This window comes from Microtus pennsylvanicus, chromosome 16 (assembly GCF_037038515.1).
Source record: "Microtus pennsylvanicus isolate mMicPen1 chromosome 16, mMicPen1.hap1, whole genome shotgun sequence".
Lineage (NCBI taxonomy): Eukaryota > Metazoa > Chordata > Mammalia > Rodentia > Cricetidae > Microtus > Microtus pennsylvanicus.
Window position 1 is genome coordinate 28,118,927 of NC_134594.1, and position 15,915 is coordinate 28,134,841.

A 15,915-nucleotide genomic window follows, 5' to 3' on the forward strand; every position below is an offset into this window, starting at 1 on the left:
TGTATTTTTCTACTATCCATGTAGATTAGATCTTAGGGTTCTCACTCTTAAATTTTATATCAGTGTCAAAATTAATCATTAAGAAGAAATAATTAAAAAGTTCACTAAACTTAAGTCTACTTTTTAAAACCAAGTTAACATGCCTCACTTAAAATAAAGATATATGATTCCGGTAATTACTTTGAAAACAAAAACCTTGTCACTTGCTATATAATTTTTTGCTTCCTGAAAGACAATGTAGCATAGAAAAAATTACTTAGATATTTAGCAGATGGATTTTGTTTCGTATTTTAAGCAGACTATGTTTGCTTTTTGCCCCAAATTCCCGATCTGTAAAATGAGAAGCTAAGACAACGTTTTTCCAGGTTCTCTTCTAACTCTAGTATTTAATGTTTCAAAAGGTCTCACAAGAATCATTTTTAGTCTCATCTTCCCAGGTCCATAGCCCTCAGTTGTCATATCTGCATCTTATTTCTATTTTATGATGCTACCTTTTTATGCAAACCTCCGATGCAGAACTCAAAAGACACTTGAGTTTTAGATTAGCTACTGTGAAGACTGACTCAGCCTGTGATTTTAGAGTTACATTTCAAACATCTAAGAAAATACATGTGACCAGCTCCAGTTATGACCACTGTGCAAAGACCTGTTGCATAGGAGGCATGGGGACACAGTCCTGTCTGCTGACACATACTCCAGGCAAGATTTCTCGTCCGCAGAAAGAACCCATAACAGTCTAAGAAGAATTAATTCATTATTCAATTTATCTTTTTGTACAGGGAATCACCAATTAGTACAAATATCTGCTGCAATAATGTGGTTAATATTTCATTAGCACATTGGAGGGTAAAATTAAATTTTCATTTTTCTTCCTTAACAATTAAAGTATTAACTAAGGGAAAAGTCTTAACTGTGAAGTACCTAGCTCAAATTAAATACATTTCCCTTAACTGCAGAGCTCTATGAGGGCTACAGACAATTGTCAAGCCTCGTCAAATGTCACACCATCTGCATTGTTTTAAAAATTTAAAACTGATATATTTAGTATACACACACACCCTCTACACACATAAATACATACACAAATACAGACAAAAACACAGACATACACATACAAGCACATATATACACACACACACACATAGACACAAATACAGATACATACACTCACAAGCACATAGATGTATATACACACAGATATACAAACATAGACACATACACATTCTAACATGAAGTAAACAAATGTAAGCATTTGAGCTGAAAAACCAGTGGGTATCCGTTAAGTAACAGTGACTATTTTCTCAAAGTTAGACTTCTATTGGCAGTATACACTGTGGATATGAGTCCTAAAAGTTAGACTACATTGGCAGAATACACTGTGAATATGAGTACTAAAAGCATCCAGCCTTCATGTCCACTACCTTCAGAAGCTTTCACTACTCCTCCTGCACAACCACAGGGAGACTAAGCTCACCACTACCTCAAAAAAAAAAAAAAACAACAAAAAAAGCAACACTGGAGTGAGTCTGAGAAAATCTTCCTTCTCTACTAGGGAAGCCACAGATGTACTTAAAATACAGAGACAGAACGTTGGGATTGTTGAATAATCATTGTGGTCAGAAGAGCAACTACGAAACAATGTCTAAATATTCCTTCTGTGGGACAGTATAAACAGATGAGAAAGAAACACTGCCCTTATCTTAATTTCCTTTTGATTAAATGTGTGCTAAAGGTCATAGCTAATATCTGCATGCCTGAAAATATATTCAAAATGTTTCATAAGACAAATATTGGTCTGTTATAGTCCCACAGAACAACCTGATTTTTTTTAGTATAACTATAATTGTCTCAAAATTGATTCTGCAGACAATCCAGTTAAAGTTCTAAATCTTATTTACTTCCATAGTCAAAATGCAATTAAAGATTCTTTTTATATCTGGCGATGGATGGAGATAGAGACAGAGACCCACACTGGAGCACCGGACTGACCTCCCAAGGTCCCAATGAGAAGCAGAAGGAGGGAGAACATGGGCAAGGAAGTCAGGACCGTAAGGGGTGCACCCACCCACTGAGACAGTGGAGCTGATCTATTGGGAGCTCACCAAGGCCAGCTGGACTGGGACTGAAAAAGCATGGGATAAAACCGGACTCTCTGAACATGGCAGACAATGAGGGCTGCTGAGAAGCCAAGGACAATGGCACTGGGTTTTGATCCTACTTCATGTTCTGGCTTTGTGGGAGCCTAGCCAGTTTGGATGCTCACCTTCCTAGACCTGGACGGAGGGGGGAGGACCTAGGACTTTCCACAGGGCAGGGAACCCTGACTGCTCTTCAGACTGGAGAGGGAGGGGGAGGGGAGTGGGGGGAGGGGGAGAGGAGTGGGAGAAGGGGGAGGGAAATGGGAGGCCGGGAGGAGGTGAAAAATTTTTTTCAATAAAAATAAATAAATTAAAAAGATTCTTTTTTAAAATTCTGACAACTTATATATAAATATATTTTTCAAAAAAGAAATAATTCACTTTTTCTAGCCATCCAAAATACTACATTATATCCTGATAAATATCCAACAATTTATTGCTGAAGTGATATGAAACTTAACTTTGGCAAACTACCTGACACTATACTTTTTTATTGATGTTTCAAGCAATTTTTTTAAATACAGTATTCACAATGCCATACATGAAGTGCCTGCTATCCATCTGACCAGTCAAGGGGTGTCTGTTTATATGAAAGTGACAACAGATGTTTTTCTGTCTTATGCTTTTCAGTTGTCAAGGTCAGAGATCAGCAGACCTAGTCCATCAATGTGCACGACTCAGTGAGCTGCTCTACTGAGATAAAAACCCCATGGAACCTAAAATGGTTGGCTCTCTTCTCTAGCTTCACTTATTGGCATGATGCACCAAGAAAATGTACTGCTGCAGTTATTAACTCTAAGGCCACCAGGAGCCCGTGAAAGCCAAACATCAGACCATCTATGTATTTCTGAAATGCACCGTTTCAAAAACTGAGTGACCTGAAATACTGAACTGCTGTATTTAAAAGAGTGAAACTAGGAGATGTGCTGAACGGCATGTGAGTCCATTCATAAACCACACAAGCATCCATGTGCACCTAGTTGTCATGCAAAGCTCTAATAGACTAAGAACAAGGCTTTTGGAATCTCAAGGTTCTAAGTGTCTGTATAGTAGTCGAGAATAACGTCGGGCTCCCCTTCCCCATGGTGAGGACAGGACAGAGTGACACGATGTTAATGTATCAGTGTTTTGACTGATACTGAGGAAGTCTCTAAAAGCACGACCTCAAATGCCTCCAGTGGCATTCCCTCTTCCAGTATGTCACATGTCAGGTAACAAACGGGTGATGCTTGACTTAACCTTACCTCAAACTCTGCATGCTTATGCACATCCTCTGCTCTCTGTCTGTTCAAGATGAACTCAGCTTCGTTAGCAACACGGACTATGTGGTCTTTCATAGCATGGCACAGCAATCTGAAAGACAAATACCGATGGAATTACTATTTCCTCATGGCCTTTTTCTTTGGAGGAGTGTCCAATTATTTTACAATAATACAATTTTACTATTTCAAAAGTTATGCATAAAACTTACGTAAAGCTAGATTATAAAGGAGAGGATAAATCTGACCATAACTGCAGCATGTTTATTAGCAAGGCAAATGATAGGCCTGAAGAACTTCTACAACTCCCACATAAGATTCTAAAGTCTCAGAACTACAATGAAACAAAGGGTTTAAACAAATGCAACAGTAAGGCTCATTGCTAAACTACTTCTTAAAAATTCAAGCTTTTCAAATGTAACAGGCAGTCAAGTGCTACTTCCTGCATCCCCGTTCTCCAGCTTCAGATTCTAACAGGCAGATCCTGTTGTGTGTTTCCTTGTATGGCATGGACCATAGACCAGCATTATGAGTCTCCCCAGCATGCTCTTATGTGGTAATAGAGTGCTCAGCAATCTGCTTTCCACTTGCTTTCCTCAAAAGTTTCCTGCCTTAGAGAGTCTGTGACTCTGACACTAACTTGTTCTTTCTTTGAGGCACTTCTTTCCAGAATGGCGGCACTCTTCTGCAGCAATATTTTGACACTCCCACTTCTATTTTCTTGGTGGCGTACTCTGTAGCTTCCTGTGCTTTTGTCCCCTTTTATCTGTCTCAAATTATGTATTATCTGGGCGGGGGGGAGTACTGGGGCAGAAGGCAAACTCAAAGGGACGGGTAAATGAATGGGATTAAAGTACATGATGTAAAAGACACATTGAATAGATAAAAAGAAAGTTTAAAAAAAAAGAAACCAACAATCATGAAATGAAGTACCTTGTCCTATGCCAAAATTTTAAAAACTTCTCATAACTTCACTTTTATATTTCACCTTGATTAACTAATATTTCAGAAGCATAACCTGTACTTTTAATTACTTTAAATACTGCCAGTATCCTTTGAGTAATAATTAAACATATTTTCATTTTGTCAGCTAAAAGCAGTGAAACTTCTTTTGTGTATATTTTAAAAAGATTTTAGTTTTTTAAATTATGTGTGAGTAAGTGTGTCTCTGTGTATGTTCACATGTTTCTGGGTACTTGTGGAGAGCAGAAGAGGACATCAGATCTTCTGGAGACGCTGTAAGCCACCTGATATAGAGCCTGGGAACCAAACCTGGTCCTTTGCAGGAGCAGGTGGTGTGCTTACCTGTCGAGCCATGTCTCCAGCCCCTCCCATGCTTATCAAACATTTCCTTTTGCAAATAGTACTTCTGATCTTCTATTAAAGAGCAAATTTACCAAGTTCCTTCTTATTTGGAAAGCATGAGAGTCCGCAGCTCTCAGTCTCTCTATATTACCGAGGTCTTTTTAAAAATTCAGTTTTCATGCTTATATTTATTCGTTGCCAGGTTATTCCCTTCTGAGTCTGTAATCTGAAGGATTATTTTCAAGAACACAAGCTTTGGTTTTCACAGTTCAATAACAACATGAATTATTTGTCCTTGTTCAATTGTCCCAAGTTACAATTAGAATGGCATAGGTTTGACTTGCTCTAGAATTTGTGTTTATGGGGATGGTGACATGCTCAGTGCCTAAGAGCACTTGTGCTGCAATAAGGACCTGAATTTTAGAAGCCAGGCCAACCTGTGTGCACCTGTATCCCAGCACTGGGAGCCAAGATAGGTGGGTCTCTCAGTGCTCGCTGGCCAGTCAACCTAACTCAAAAGGTGTCTTGGGGTTCAGTAAGAGACCCTGTTCCCAAGGCAATAAGACAAAACATTAGAGACAGGCACTCCACTTCTCCCTCTTCTGCAAGCATGTATGCACGCCTACACACACGTGTGCATCACACAATACATCACAAACACTCCAACATGTAAGAAAAAACACTGGAATATGTATTTGTCAAATACCAACTCATAGTAATTTCTCCTATATTTACCACTACATTTGATATACTTACGGCAGACATGTCCTCTTCATTGGTAACCACAGAAAAGCCAAAGAAGAAACTATTACATATCCCTGACATTTGTAAAAAGTTGATGAAATCTAATTTTTAAAGTTATGTATTGTTAAGAGGCCTGCATAGCCAATATTTTTCTAATTTATCAAAGTTGAATTTCATTGACCTATTTTAATATTTTCCCAACAAATTAGCTGCAGAATCTGCATGGCACCTTTCACTAAGAAAGCTGAGTGAATGGATCCTTTATTTCAGAGCTGTAATATAAAATCTCAGTTGCTCTGAATTTGTGTTTAACCATGTTGGAAAATTTTGCTACAACCTGTTTGGCTCTGCTTTGAAATAAAAACACTTACTCTGTGATGAGGATTGGTCTGTATAACTAGGCATTGCTCATGGAGGACTCACGGAAATGTTACCAGTAGTATGAGTTCAAACGAAGACCCTGCGACATAAAGCAGCATCGTTGCAGAGGGACAGACAGACACTCTATGGTGATGCTGTCCTGGCACAGCACAAATGATCAAAAGAGGACCTGGGAAAAGTGGTTGCTGTATAATTAGGAAGACCCGAGTTTGGATCTACACACCCACATAAAGCCAGGTGAGGTGGCACACATCTATTAACTCAGCATGGGGGAGGCAGAGAAAGGAAACCGTGGGCTTCACTGGTAAGATTGTCTACCAACAGATGAGCTCCAGGATCAGTGATGGACTCTCTCAGAAAGTAAGATGGAATATCATAGAGGATGACCTCTAGCCTTTGGGGGTACATACACTACATACATGCACACACAAACATACATACATAGGGGACTGGAGAGAACTACAAAGTTAAAACACTAACTTGATGAAGTTACTGGTTTAGTTTGTAGATGAATATGCTTCAAGAGAGGGATGTGAATTGTGAGCACTTAACTCAGTGCCTCTGCTGAGCACACGCTAAATGTTGAAGCAAGGTGAAAGAAAACTAGTATGTGCACATTACTGTGGATTACAAAACTAACACAGGCTAAGAGAAGATAGCAGGAATGAAGGACTCCTGATCCAGCTGGCTATGAGGTCTCATTCCTAGGAGCAGAGCGGTGGAATGACAAAGTGCAGAGATGGGTGAGTGTTGTGTTGTAACTAAACACTGGCCTCAGACACAACACAGAGAAACACCAGTTATCTGGAATTCTGTCTAGTGTCCCCAACCTGTTTCTTACTCATGCTGAGGAGATGAAAACTATTCACCACAGTAGCTCACAACTTTTTACCCTACTTCATTCCCTCTACCTATCGCCGCACAGAGGATAAGAAACATTGTTAGGATGAGGGCTGATAAGAAGCCAAGGACAATGGCACTGGGTTTTGATCCTACTTCATGTTCTGGCTTTGTGGGAGCCTAGCCAGTTTGGATGCTCACCTTCCGAGACCTGGATGGAGGGGGGAGGACCTTGGACTTTCCACAGGGCAGGGAACCCTGACTGCTCTTCGGACTGGAGAGGGAGGGGGAGAGGAGTGAGATGAGTGGGAGGGAAATGGGAGGCCAGGAGGAGGTGAAATTTTTTTTTCAATAAAAAAAAAAAGAAACATTGCTAGGAGAAAGGTCCAGGCCCCCGCCCCCTACTATATGTAGACTGAGCAAGGTATCCATCCAAAGATAATGGGTTCACAGCAAACAACTACAAGCAGTATGGATAAATCCTGGTGCCACTGCCAGTGGCCCTGCAGTCTGCCCCAGCCATACAATTGTCATCCACATTCAGAGGGACTAGTTTGGACCTATGCTGGCTTCTTCCCTGTCTGGCTAAAGTCGGTGAGCTCCCATTAGCTCATGTAGTCTTCTAAGCACTAACATACGTACCTTTCTCTTTGAAGTTTCCTATCTTAGACACTTAAATGGAACCAAATAAACACAGACTCTTCTTCTAGCTTTTTTCAGACAGTGTATTTTTAGGCCCATCTACATACAGCATTTGTGAGTACATCACTCCTTTTAAAGAGCCCAATGACATTCTGTTCTTTGCATATGGCACACTCTCCTTAGGCATTTATCAGGTCATAGACACACAGGTTGTTTGTAGTTTGAGCTATTGTAAACATTTGTGTTCCATTCTATTAAGGTTATGCATGCATAAAGGTAAAACTTCTGGTCTTATTGTAAGTCTATATTTAAATTCTGAAGAGTCCTTTCCACAGTGGGTGATCCTTTTGGATTCCTGAGCCACTAAGGGCATTTTTGTGACAATCCCCACAATTTTAAGGTGGATGGATACTCAGTGCACCCTGACCCATATTTCTACAATGACTTCTAATGGGACCATTTTTTAAAAAAAAATTTCCCACAAATCATTTACAAATCTTCTTTGGAAAAAAATACCTGTATCAAACCCTTTGCCCATTGTTAAATTGGAACCATTACACATTTGCCTTTGGGTTACAGGTCCTTCATATGTACTATTAAGCCACTATCATACATGTTAGTGAGAAGTGTTGTTCTAACCCCATCATTCTCTTAATTTATTGGTAATGGATGACCTTCAGAAAACACAAGAGTTTGGTTTCTGGCAACTATTGCTCAATGTATCTTTCTTTGGTTAGGCTTTTAGCATCAAACCTAGGTAAGTCACTGCCAAGTTTAAACTCATACAGATTGTTGAAGATTCCTTATCTTATTACATTCTTTTTCAGTTTTTTATTTATTATGTATGTGTATGAGTGTTTTATCTGCATGCATGTCTGTGTACCATGTGAATTCAGTGCCCTCAGAGGTCAAAAAAGGGAGTCTGATCCTCTGGAACTGGAGTTGTTCATGGTTGTCAGTTGCTATGTGGGTGCTGGGAACCAAACTTGGGTCCTCTGCAAGAATAGCCAATGTTTTTAATCACTGAGCCATCTCTATAGCTCCATTACTTTAGTTTTTGTGTGTATGTGTGCACACATGCATGCACGTGTGTTACTATGTTTTGAAGAACTTAAGATAATGAAATTATTCTTAATACTGATTTACAAAACTGTTGTGAAAACAGTAGGTGCTCTTTTAGGACATGTTAGTTAGGTGTAACCTTAGAATATTGGTTTAGAACAGTTGTTTTCAAGGTACATTCTACTAACAGTAAAACATTAAAAGCAGAGCATCTATTAAAATCCTCTTTATACAACAAATGTTTTAGCAAACAAAATTCTGCTAAAAACAGGCCATGAAACCTTTTGCATTCTTTAAATCTTATTTTTTAAAAAGTTGATAGTTATTCAAGATTCTATGTCCTGTCAAGACTGTGTTTAAAGAAATATTCATTATAACTACCCCTGTTCTGCTTTAATTCTCAGCTAAATAACCAAGATGTTTGTTGGGTTAATTTCTGTGAGTCCATTACCAGACTGGATGCTAGTATCTAGGAGAAGGAGCTAATGTTAGGTCTAAGAAAGTCTGAGAGGAAATGGCCCAGTGATTGTGAACTGTAACAATAAAAGTTCAAGATCAGAGATATGGCAGGGCTACAGAGGATGCTTGGTTTGTGTCATTCTATCCCACTTAACTTTTAATATTAATAAGAGTGGGAAAACATGGGGCATTGGCATAAAATGCAAAGTTGGATCAAAATATAAAAGCCAATAAGCATAACAGTACAACTAGCCACAATATAATATAAAGATATAAGAAAGACATGCATGTGTTTCCTTGGTGATGTTTCCAAGCTATTCTGTGTTTCTATGAACACATGATTTCTTTCTGAAGGGGAAGATGGTTGCTACTGTGTGTTGTAAACATGTAAATGAGTCTCACGGTTTTTTGTTTTTTTTTTTGAGCGTGAGTGCCCTTTATTCTGTTGTAGGAGAAAAGGGTTTTCTGAGGGGCATGTGTCTCCCTACAGACCTGCTTTACTTGAGTTCACACAGGATACTAGTTCTAGAGAAACAACTTCGCTTGTGGATGGATTGCCAGTGGCAGTGAGTTGGAGCCAGAGCCACGCTTCCACAGGTGAGGGAGCTTCCAATCAGGAGCTGTCAACACAAATGCTGGTCCCCGACTGCAGCTCTCAGTAAATCTAATTTCTTATTGTTCAGTCTACCAGTACAAGTTTTAAGAACTAGACAAATCCTAGTTACATGATGATTTAATCCTACCTAAAATACTTTTCTTCTGCAAAAGATGACAGGTAGTGTCATTGCTTTTACCTTTTCACTGATGACAAAGTAGCCCAACAGCCTACAAAGCACATACATATACATGTGTAGGTGTTTGGCATAAAACATGCCACAGACAATGAGGCAATACTGACTCCACCATACTGGTAACACAGAAGATATCTGCTCTTGGGTGAGCTGTGTGTGAGGTACTCAATTTTACTCCACTTCTTTCAAACCCTATCTGGATATCACTTACATATATACTAACAATAAAACTGTACTGGTTGGTCTGTGTGTCAACTTGATACAAGCTAGAGTCATTAGAAGAAGGAGCCTCAGCTGAAGAAATGCGAGCCAGCTGTAAGGCATTTTCTCATTTAGTGACAATGAGAGAGGCCCCAGCCCACGGTGAGAAGTGTCATTCCTGGGCTATTGGTCCTGGGTTCTATAAAAAGGTGGGCTGAGCAAGCCATGGGAAGCAAACCAGTAAGCAGGTCCCCTCTATGGCCTCTGTATCAGTTACTGCCTCCGGGATCTTGCTCTATTTGAGTTCCTGTCCTGACTTTTTTCAGTGATGGACAGAGTATTGAAGTGTAAGCCAAATAAACTCTTTTTTAAAATATTTATTTATTTATTATGTATACAATGTTCTGTCTGTGTGAATGCCTGCAGGCCAGAAGAGGGCACCAGACCTCATTACAGATGGTTGTGAGCCACCATGTGGTTGCTGGGAATTGAACTCAGGACCGTTGGAAGAGCAGGCAAAGCTCTTAACCGCTGAGTCATCTCTCCAGCCCCCAAATAAACTCTTTCCTCCCCAACTTGCTCTTTGGTCATGGTGTTTCACTGCAGCAATAGAAACCCTACGACAAAAAGCAAGTGAAATTTCCCGAGTTCTTAATATTTGTCAGGAACATGGAGAACTGATTACAGACCACACCGATTGCCTTGCATAAATAATTTGACCCCTACACCTCATTTGTTATCTTATTAGAGGGACACAAATAGCTTTTTATTTACATAAGAAACAAGTGTTTGTTTGACTTTTTAGGAGATCATCATTCCAGGTTAGCATTTAACAGCTTTCAGAGTGAAGAAAGATTGGAAAAGCAGAATCAAACTTCTATTTTAACTTACTACAAGTTTGTTTTGTGTTGGTAAATGCACTATAGGCAGGACACTGGGGTACAGTATATGCCTGGTTCAGTGTCAAGCAGGAGGTAAGGCCATATAAGTACAGGCTAGCTACATAGTTTTCACGTTATATGTAATTAAGTGTAGATTAAAATTTGTGTATTATTTTATTTATTTAGTGTGTATGTACATGCACACATGCGCACACACATACACACACACACACACTTACGCACTCATTCACACTTGAGCTGTTTGCTGGTGCTTGCATTTGGATGTCAGGGGATAAGTCTAGGGAGCTCAGTGTATTCTGAGAGTTGAACTCAAGTCCTCAGGGTTACACAGCCAGTGCTTTTACCTACTAAGCCACCTTCCCCTAACTTCTTTCATACAGATATAACTTATATATAGTAAAAATAACTTATTTTAAATGCACCATTTGATAAATAGTCAAATAAACTTTTTCATATAAACTGCCATATGTAGCACCAGTTGCCCAGTTCCTATTTCTATAATTTTGTCTTTCATTGATAGTAACGTAAGTGGTAAATATTTTCACTTGCTGATTGTGGACTCCATTTTGTTGCTGTTCTTGGTTACGACTCATTTTTTCATTGATATCTGATTATTTTCAATGTTGTCTGAAATGAATAAAACTTCTGTGAACATTCACCCACACATTTTAACAGTAACTTTTCATTTTGTTGGACTTATACCCAGGCTTAGGATAACTGGGTCATAAAGGAAGTGTATGTTTGATCTGCTAAGATTCTAACTCAATAAGCAGTCCTCCAGGTGGAGGGACATTCGGCATGCCTACATATGGTATATAGCTCTACTGCACTTTTTCAAAGTAGTTCAAAACTAAATTTCTTTAATAAAAAAGATTTTGTACATCTTTTCAAATGGTGCCTGACCATTTATATACCAATTTCAATGGTGTTTGAACGTTTTGCTCAATCCAAATTATTTTTTATTTATCATCTTTTAATGATTACTCTAGTGAGGGTCTGACTGCATATTTTATAATACACAAAGGAAGTCCAATATCCTGCAGCCCAAGAAGTTCTGTTATTTATATCCACTAAGTCTGAAATTCTTGTTTCTTTCCTATTTCTGGCATCATTTTGTTGGGGAATATTATTTTAAGGTGTGCGACTTTTGTTTATGCTGCATTTGTTTAACTCTGTGAACGCTGTGATTTTTTTGCCTGTCTAAAACACCTGATGGTCTAATAAATAGCAAGGCAGGTGAGGCTGGCAGGCAGAGAATAAATAGAAGGAGAAATGAGAAGGAGGGAGAGGAATGAGAGAAAGAGGAGAGGAGGACATCAGGGGCCAGACACCAAGCTATACAGCAAGCCATGGAAAAAGAAGTAATGAAAGGTAAACAGAAATAGGAAAACATGAGAGCCCAGAGGCAAAAGGTAGTCAGAATAATTTAAGAAAAGTTGGAAAGAAACAAGCCAAGTAAAATCTGGGTATTCATAACTAAGAATAACCCTCTGTGTGTGATTTATTTGGGAGGTGAGTGGTGAGCCCCTCGAAAGAGCCAAAAGAGCACAATCAACCAAACACATTATGAACAATAAACTCAATTAAAGGATGTTTACACAGTATTATTTTTTCTATATAATTTAAAATCATATTTGAGTTAAGGAATTATCAACCATATAATGCTCATTAATTTGTATATACCCAAATTCCAAATTTTATAAACTGTGGCATCTTATGGCCATTTCTTTTTTGTTCTGTCACTATTTTATTTCACACACATATATATTTATGTATGCACATACATACATAAATATACACATACACACATCATCTTCCTCATCTCCCCTTTTCATGAAGGATCATACATCCTGACTTTCTTCATAAAAGGCACTATTCAACAAATTATTGCCCTTTCAGCTTATGTAGTCATCTGTAAAAGGTGGAAAATTCTGTGTGTGAGAATTAACTATAGAAATGAATGTGAGCAGCCCACTGGCCCATGCAAAATGAGGTGTTGGTATACTTAACTAGCTCTACATTGTCCCTACAAGCCTTGTGCCCATCTGACACCTCTGCTAGTAAAATGCTGTCACCCACATCAAAGAAATGCCTGAGCAGACTGAAGATGAGCATATCCATCAGTCAGAGATGCACGAACCATGCTGGTTTAAAGGCTGGGAGCTTTCCATCTGGCTTGGCCAGTCTAGGATTTGGATACCAGGAAGAGCAACTAAAGGAACACTGCAGTTCTTATAGGTTGTATTTGTGTAAGTAGCACAGTGAACTGAGGACATGGACTTCCACAGGGACCAGAGACAAATTTTACAAGCCCAAGGACTATTCAAGTTTGACTCTTCATGCCTCAAGCAGCACTGAACAATCTCTCATCAACCTTCCAAATCCAAGGAATAAGGTGATAAAGGGCCTACATAGTAAAGTGGTGTGGCTGAAGACTCGGAGCCTGACTGCCTCACTGGCTTGTAAGATACAAAGTCTCCCACTCTCTCACTGATCTTTCTACTACTGTACACAATACTACAACAATCTGGCATGTAGCCTTTACCATTGCAAAATAACACTGCCATCTACAAACTTCACATTCAGGAACTTCTCAACTCAATTAGGGAACAACTTAGAATATTTAAAGCACATTTATGATTATGTCTTGGGCTACAGTTGTAGCAGTCTTTTCGGGCTTGGCCTGCCAGAATTCTCAAAATCAACCTAGTTATAGTCTATCCTAGTTCTTTTGCTCTTCCAAGGAAATTTTTAAGTCAGCTTGTCAATCTCTACAAAACACAATATAAAGCAACATCATTATCAACAACCCAAAATATCTACCAAGGACCTTAGACCTGAGTTACCAGTTTAGAAAAATCCATGGGCAGAGCAGAGTTGTGCATTTATTGAATTTTTAGTTTTTATAAAATATATTGTAATTTTTGTATACATTAGAAGGATACTTCTAAGCAATTCACTTTACTTTTGATTTGATCCTTTTATGAGCATGCTATCATAATAGTATTTGAGTACTGATCCTGTACCCTATTTTCGTGATTCATTTAGTAGTTCGAGTACCTTGTTTGGCCATCTTGGGATACCTCTTTAAATGAACTAGCTAAGACCTCTGGTCAAACGCCCAAGAGAGAAAAAAATCTTTGCCTTGCTTGGGCTCTGCAGGAGAAATGTGTAGTCTGTCTCCACTAGTCAAGGTGTTGGCTGTGCTTCTGTACGCATCACTACATTCAGGAAGTTCAGCTGCAGTCCTAATTCAAGAATGAGCACCACGACTCCAAACTGGACTGCGTCTCTGAGAACGCTCACACACAGGTGTTGCCTTTTAGTCAGTGCATGTGGAGCCTCACGTAAAGGTTTTGAATGTCACACCAACTCTACATTTTTGACTAAAAGCTTTCTTGTAGAATTATTTGCACAGGTTTCTGGATATGCTACACAAGTCCATATATCAACGATACACATGTTTATGATTGGCACTTATAGGAAGTTTCATTTTTTGAAATGCCTTTTGATGCTGGTGTAAAGGATAGGCGATTCATAAAATGAGCTGGGAAGCATTTTGTATTTCTGGAATGTTTGAAGCATAAAATTGTTATTTTTATTCATTAAATATTTAGATACTTTATTAACATACATTCTGCTCTTTAGGAAGAGAAATTCACTGCTTTTCTTTCATTATGCTACAAATAGAGAAGTATAGATAATGGTATAATTTATTGTATTGATGTCTTCTTTATAAATAATGCTTTTAAGAAAAAAATTGTAAAAGTTACACATGCTTAAAAACATACATAAATTTAATAAACCCCTATTATCACTAGCAGTAAGTAAATTACTAGTCAGCACTCAAGTCATGAAAACAGGCATGGATAACTAAAATAAACCACAGAGATAACGATCCAATCTTGATCTTGTCTGCATTTGCTACTTATGAAGAGGAAGTAAACACCAGAGCCATTTATCTTTCTGTAATCTTCACCTGTGCCTGTATGGTTCTGAGTTCTTTCCTAAAAGTGGTCTGTAGTCACAACTCATGACATCACTGGAGTTATAAAATGATGATTTTGCACTTAGCAATATCCTGAGTAGGGTATCCTTGAATGGGTTAATTTTTCTTCAGGTTAAATCCAAATTTCTCAATTCTAAGTTAGTTGGACAGAAGAAATACATGCAAAAGCATTTCTTTCCATGCCCAAACTAAACAAGTAAGATGTGTGCTCTCTAAATTTTCACTGAGGCTGTGTCTCTAATGCTGTGTGTGTAACAGGTGCTGAGACTTTCAGGACTGCCGGTGTGTATGTTACGTTATATTAATATTTCGTAAACAGTAAAACCTTTTTCTTAGTCTTTTCCCAGATGGGTAAAGGATTGTTATAAAGAAGTAATTGAGGAAAATCAACTTTGTGCTCTCTGAGTACCAACACATGAACTACTCAATTTACAACTTGGTTATTCTATTTCCCTGGTACATGGAGGAAAGCTCAGAATCCTGGCACACAATGAGGATGGTTAAGACAGAATTACATTTAAAAATTTTTCTCTCGAAAGTTAAAAATATCTAAATACAAGTATATCTGGAGAAATATTTTAAATATTGTTAAAATATAATTCAAATAAGATTGACGATCACTGTGACTAGAATATGTTTCCTGAAATTCATGAGCTTGAATCTTAACCCCAATGGAACAGTCTTAAAAGTGGGGGCTTTAAGAGGTTAATAGGTTTTCAAAACTGTGGTTTCATGACGGATTAATGTTAATGGAAGAGTACGTTTTGTTACAAAACTAAGAACATCCCTTCCCTTGCTTTCTCTCACCCTGTCTTTACTTTTTACTGTTGGGAGCATGTGACAAAAAGGCCCTAGCCAGATGCTGGAGCCTTGATTCCCAGCACTAAAAACCATGGAACAATAATTTTTTGCTTATAACAAGCCAGCTTCCAGTGTTCTATTATAATAACATAAAGCAAATTAGCACAAGTAAACGTGAATTGCATTTCAATAATATGTGAAATTTAATCTTTATTAAATGGGACTTACTTTAGCTTTGAATAAACATACTTTGTAAACATTCTCTAAAATGTTCAAGTCAAAAACAGAACTACACAGTAAAGCACAAGACAGTTTTTACTCATTTATTTATAAAACTCAGCACTTAATATTACACACATACACACATACACACATAGAGAA

At 38.3% G+C, this 15,915-nt stretch overlaps 1 protein-coding gene across 3 annotated transcripts in view; it reads right to left on the minus strand.

Annotated features, from left to right (window-relative positions):
* Nbea (neurobeachin) overlaps nt 1-15,915 on the minus strand; it is a 492,297-nt gene that overhangs the window by 224,925 nt on the left and 251,457 nt on the right. For all 3 annotated transcript variants that reach the window (XM_075950839.1, XM_075950838.1, XM_075950840.1), the window contains exon 36: nt 3,383-3,491. In XM_075950839.1, coding sequence (XP_075806954.1) covers nt 3,383-3,491 — 109 coding nt within the window. The remainder of the gene's footprint in view (nt 1-3,382; nt 3,492-15,915) is intronic.